We start from the raw sequence: 6,269 nt of genomic DNA, 5'->3' as shown, positions 1-6,269 counted from the left end.
CGTAAGACATCGCTTACCTTCGCTTCCATCAAGCGGTTCTTCAGTACCAGCCCCCGAATCGACGGATCGAACAGCCTTGTCGCCGCAATTAACCCTAATCGCCAGATCCATCCATTTAAGAGTGATCGATCGACTCTCAATCGATCGTGAGAAAAGCCTAATCTGATCAGAAACAACAAACCTTCCTCCTCAACGGGCGATCGACCAATCGATCCCGAAAAAAAAAAAAAATGGAAATCGCAAGGGAGAGAGGGAGAGAGAAAGTACCTTTGGGTTTGAAGAGAAGTGAAGAAATAAGAGATTAAGACCTTATTTATAGCTAAAATAACGGGCTTTGGAGATAATACTGTTATTAGGCCTTTTCGGGCCCAGATTACTACACTCAGATCCTGTTATTAGGCCAACGAGGGCGACGCTCCAGACTTCCGCGCGATATGCGGCATAAGAGGCGACCAATCGATAGGAAAAGACCAGACGGTCAATCGATCGCCAAAGGGAATCGTGAAAACATCAGGGTTGTTCGTTGATTGCCTGATCACCTAGGGCGGCGGTTGTCTAACCGATCAATGAACTCCAACAATAGACAAGACCGAATCCATTATCCTCAGAACCAATTCATGACATTCCACTGCGAAGACCAATGTTTATTCGCAAGCGGACTGGGGGGGGCTTACTGTTAGAGAGGAATTTAGCATTCTCACACAAGGCCCGTCGGTTAATAAGATTCGGACCAATCTTATCAGGAGACTAACCAGGATCTAACATGACGATCGGTGTTGGAATCCAAGCTAATCATTTGGGCCTCCCGATCAACTGGATCAGTCTTGGATCATCAGGCCATCGCTCGATCGACTCAGCCTCACGATCAAATGACCGACTGGACCAGTATCGGCCCATCAAGCTATCGCTCGGCTGGACAGCCCATTAAACATCAAATTAAGCCCAAACTGCCAGGGCGAACGAGTGAGAGACATGTAGAGCCTATAAAAGGAGAACGAATGGAAGGAAGGAGAGGATCCGCAAATAGACACTAAGAGATTGACGGCAAGATCTAGGGTTTACGATCAATCGCCTTGCTTAGTGTTTCTGTCTGAGCCTTTCAACAAAGCTCCGACCTTTTCCTTCTTTCTCTAATCTCTTTGTAACCTCGACTGTTTACCTCATATTGTGAATAGAATGTCTTTGTAAGACCCACTAAAACCGAGTTCATTTCACTATCATTCAATCTACCAAACTCGTATTCAACATTATTCTTCTCGATGCCAAAGAAAAGAAGTGAATTGAAAATAGAGAATAAGTGAATAAGTGAATAAAGAGTAGTCGAAGTAGGTTTAGGTAAAAAGGTAACTTATACCTTTTCATGAAGAGTTCGTCAAACTAAACCTATAAAGAGTGCCCACACCTACACATCTTTTCTCTGCTTGGTTTCTTAATAGTATACGGCAATTTGATTCTTATTTATAATTATGGGGATAATTTGGTACACGATTACGATATTTCCAAATCTATTAATATCTAAAATGAGTTTTAGTTGATAGTAATTGTTAATTTGAACCACCGTATTTATGTTGACACATGTTCCTAATTTTCTAAGATCTCATGTTACTTACATTGGATGTTTTAGATATTTTTGGTCATATCATGTAACTTGTATTAGAGATTCTAATAATTATTTATCATTGTAAAAATAGTGTACTTTCTGATAACCATGAATTAGTTCTGTTTTTTTAACCCAACAATACTGTCAATAAAAAACCTCCAGATGAAAATACACACCTAAATATTCTCAGTTAAAATAATATACTACAATAACGTTATACAAATTAGGAAAGATTTTAAAACATCGAAGCTGGATAAATCAATCTTTTACTCTGAGTAAAGATGCAAATATGTTTAGCTTTATGGATACTTCAGTCTCCTTTTTTTAATTCTTTTGTAGAAGTTGTAAAACTACTTTTTTTCTTTTCATACAACTTTTCTATCGATATGACATGGATTTAACAATTATCTATTTATACGGTTTAATTATCTGCAAATTAGGCATATATGTATATAAGTATAATGTGTATGTGTGTGTCTCTATTATTACTAATTGGATCAGTTTCTTTCTTCCTCTCTAAACAACAAGAGATTCTTTCTTCCTCTTTATCTTCACCACTTTCACGTTTCATCTTTCTCTCCAAACACTCCAGCTCAAACAACATGACACGTTCCTCTAGATTCCTTGGAACTGAGTCGGCGCCGCCACCGCCGGAAGAAATACTAGCCGCCGAAACTGACATGGTTGTGATACTCTCAGCTCTTCTCTGCGCTCTCATATGCGTATCCGGCTTAGCCGCGGTAGCTCGCTGCGCCTGGATCCGCCGTCTGGCCGGCGTCAACTCCTCCGCCGTAGGAGAATCTCCACCCCCGAACAAAGGTCTCAAGAAAAAAGCTCTCCAGTCCCTCCCTAAGTCAACCTTCACCGCCGCAGACTCGCCGAGCTCCTCCTCCGGAAAGGGAGAATCATCCACCGAGTGCGCCATATGCTTAATGGAGTTTTCAGACGGAGAAGAGATCAGGATATTACCCTTATGCAGACACGCCTTCCACGTGGCGTGCATAGATAAGTGGTTGACTTCTCGGTCGTCGTGTCCTTCTTGTCGTAGAATTTTGGTTCCGGTGAAGTGTGATCGGTGTGGCCACCACGATTCCACGGCGGAGGCTCATGGCAAAGATCAGCCTCCTCGTCATCAACATCCTTCACAGTTCAGTTCCGCCAATATTCCTGCTTTTCTTCCTTAAAACGTTCTTTTTACTTTCTCTATTTTACAAATTTGTGAAAAATTATCGGCAATAATTAAGAAAAGTAAAGTATTAATTAACTAGGGGTCTTTTAGTTACTTCGATTTTTATCCTCTGTAAGACTGTAACACTGTTCTGAATCTGAATCAGTCCGATGCGTGTTTACAAGTACGACATGTTAATTTCTTTCCCAGAAACTCACAATCTGCATAAGATTAATTTTAAAATATACTCCATGATTTAATTGATTTAGACAACATGAGCACTGACAAAAGAGTTGGTCATGTGAATCCGTGTGAGCACAGAACCAAAAAAGAATAAAGACTCAAAAGGTTTATTTGGAACTGGACAGTATGTACTATTTCCTTAATTTCGGTGTAATGTTTTGCAAAGTATCTAGCAAGTGATTGGTCGTTTATCTTTTTCCGACAAATGGCTTAAACTACAAATTAATTTTTGTTAACAAAGTTATTTCCTTTATGAAAAAGTAACGGCACAAGTAATAAACTAAAAGTCATAAAGGAGTAGTTATTATTTTGTTTGATGGTTAGCAAAACTGTAAGTCCAATCTAGTGTGAGCAAAATTTAGTGCGTAGACAGTATACTTACTGACCGTAATATTTGGGGTGGGATTGGTACTTACGTCATCTCCATTCTCACTCCATTTTTTTTTTCTAAATGAAATAAAAGTGAATATGAAGTAAGGAATATTTCAATCCAACTACATATTTCATTCCATAATGAAATTTACTTCATAAATGGAGTAATATATTTTTTGTTTGTTCATCACTCCATTATGGAATTGGAAATGAAATAGGGTTCAAACAAATTTACTTCATTTTTACTTTTATTCTATTTTGGAGAAAAAAATAGAGTTTTACATCGGAGATTTTCTTACTATAGCTGAACCTAGAGTAACAAAAAGTAAAAGAAACGAGAGTAAAAAGTTGTGAAGTAAGAAAAGGGAAACCAACTCAACAATTTTTCTCTACGGCTCTACCCAAACCGTAAGGAACAAAATAAATGATTTTATCTTTGAATGTACAGTAATTAGAGTAAAATGAGTAAAATACTTTTTTACCTTATTGATATAGTTTTAGTGGAAATGAGAGCAATCCTATTTTCAACTGAAAAGTTCTCGCTAAAAGTGCCAAACAATCACACTCTTAAATAGTCAGGAAGAATATGCAAATTAAAAAAAAAGTGCAAGTAAATTTAAAAATCTTCAACATTTTAGTCATAAGTCAAAGAAAGATGTATGGTCTCCTCTCCTTTCCCCTCAAATAAGGATGACTCACTCTCGGTCAATTCAGACGAGCAGAGAAATTTACAAGTTGGTTTTCTTTCAATGACCATAAATATACGAAGTTACAGACTTATGGTATTTGATTCTATAACGTGAAAGAAGTATAGAAAAATTATACAAATTGATTAGATAACGTGTTACAAATGTATTTTGTTATTTATTTTCAAAGTGAAATAAACTTCATCATACAATCCCAGAGAATTGTTCATACCTAACAATGTTTTCTCAAAATATCTAACAAAATATCTCCAAAATATCAACATAAAAAATAAATTAGGAAGTTGACAAAAAACATAAATTAGTTGCAATTAATTTGTTAGGTTCTTTCGCCATTATAGCAGTTCAAGCTTTTCCTTTTATGGATTGACGAACTTATTATTGACGGTTTATAGAAATTTTTGGTATCGCAAGATTGCAAGTTGATGAGGATAAATTAATGCAACAAGCATTTATTGATTTAACAAAATATCTCAAATATCTGAAAATACTCCATATGGAACAAACATAAAGTTGACGGTACACACATGACACAACATCCCATTCACGATCATAGTAATTCGACTATACTTATAGATTCGTGAGATAGTTATATTCGCAGTTTTCTTTAAATGGTTACTTGGGCAATATCTAAGTTAAAACATACAGACTAATTAGTTTGTATAGATAGCAGGAAGGTGAGTTTCTCTCGAGGTTTAAAATTTAAAAAAAAATGTCTCTCCCAGATACGTTTTACTAGACAGTATTCTCTGGAGGTTTAAAATTTAAAAAAAAAAATGTATCTCCCAGGCACATTTTACTAGACAGTAAAACTAAACCAGCTTTTCACATCCCACGGTTTTTTTCTAACCGGTTTTACCCAATTTAGCTCAATTCTGAATCCCTGACCAAGACTGACACCTCTCACCAACCCGGTTCCACTTCCCCTTTGGGATAGTTTTTCAAATCTGAAACCACTTGCGTAATTTTCTCGGGTTCAGCCCTCGACTTTCCGTCGGAGGGCCCATCCTCCCGCCGGAGCCGCCTCCCAATATCGACGAAGCTCAACGACATCACGCTCTGCGCCCCTCACCGAAGCTACTACACACTCTCAAAGCAACCAACATTCCTTTTAACTCAACCAGAAAGCCCCTCATTGAATCGTCGTCAAAATAGACAATCAGCCGGAATTTCTGTTAAACTACACTCTAGACTTCTCAGCACCTTCAACCATGGCACGACACTTACCATACGCAGAAAAAGGGAAAGCAATCGACTCTCAACCAACCAAGGCGCCTCCGTTCCGTATCAGGGCCCCAGAGATCGACACGACCCAAGCTATTCTCGACAATGAACTCACTCTCATCGGTAGACTCACAAACCCAAAGGAACAAAAAATCTGGCGTTTAATCCCATTCTTAACTCGTCGGTGGAGCGCAAAGGGGGCTGTCTCCTGCTCCGACCTTAGCCAGAGTTGCTTCCAAGTGAGATTTGAAAGCAAAGAAGACCTCGACTACATCTTGGCTCACGGACCATACCACTACGCTCGATGGATGGTGATTATTCAGCAGTGGGAACCTATCATATCTCCAAACTACCCCTCGCAGATTCCTCTTTGGATAGAGCTAAAAAGCCTACCCCTTCACTACTGGAGGAAAGAAATGATCTATAAAATCGGAGGAGAGCTTGGCCATCTTGATGACTACGAAGTGACTCCTCTGGTAGCAAGAATCAGGGTTACGATTGATGGTCTGAAACCGCTGATCAAGGAAACCATTGTTGAGTTTGATTCGGGTGAGGAAACTATTGTCTCACTGGAGTATGAAAAACTTGCAAACCATTGTCAATTGTGCTACAGTCTACATCATGAAGAACACCAATGTCAAAACCAAAGCGACCAAGAGTCATATCATCAGGCACCGGGGACTAAAGACAACGCAGCCAGGGAGATCAGACAACAGCTACCTGAACCGCCAAAACACTCAAGGAACCCTCCTATCAGCCATAACATCACTATCCCAGAACAGAACAGTTACAAAGATATGAGGAATCAGAGGAATTATAGTGAACGTTTGGATATATATGGAAAACCCTTTGGAGCAAGACCTTCATCTAAAACGTCAACTACTACCTACAATAGGAAGACTACAAACAGTCCACAAAAACGCAACCAAGAGAAAGGAAAACAGCCAGAGAAAGCTCA

At 38.8% G+C, this 6,269-nt stretch overlaps 2 protein-coding genes across 2 annotated transcripts in view; both read left to right on the top strand.

The window, feature by feature from the left end:
- Positions 1 to 2,046: 2,046 nt before the first annotated feature.
- Positions 2,047 to 2,966, top strand: LOC106331826 (RING-H2 finger protein ATL45-like). Its single transcript, XM_013770244.1, has one exon. The coding sequence runs from the start codon at positions 2,047 to 2,049 to the stop codon at positions 2,782 to 2,784; it is 738 nt and encodes a 245-aa protein (XP_013625698.1). The 3' UTR covers positions 2,785 to 2,966.
- A 2,332-nt stretch (positions 2,967 to 5,298) lies between these two features.
- LOC106330981 (uncharacterized protein At4g02000-like) overlaps positions 5,299 to 6,269 on the top strand; it is a 1,849-nt gene continuing 878 nt past the window's right edge. Inside the window, exon 1 of the mRNA XM_013769359.1 lies at positions 5,299 to 6,136. Within this exon, the coding sequence (XP_013624813.1) occupies positions 5,299 to 6,136 (838 nt within the window). The remainder of the gene's footprint in view (positions 6,137 to 6,269) is intronic.

This window comes from Brassica oleracea, chromosome C3 (assembly GCF_000695525.1).
Source record: "Brassica oleracea var. oleracea cultivar TO1000 chromosome C3, BOL, whole genome shotgun sequence".
Taxonomy (NCBI): domain Eukaryota; kingdom Viridiplantae; phylum Streptophyta; class Magnoliopsida; order Brassicales; family Brassicaceae; genus Brassica; species Brassica oleracea.
This window is presented reverse-complemented; position numbering and strand designations above follow the sequence as displayed.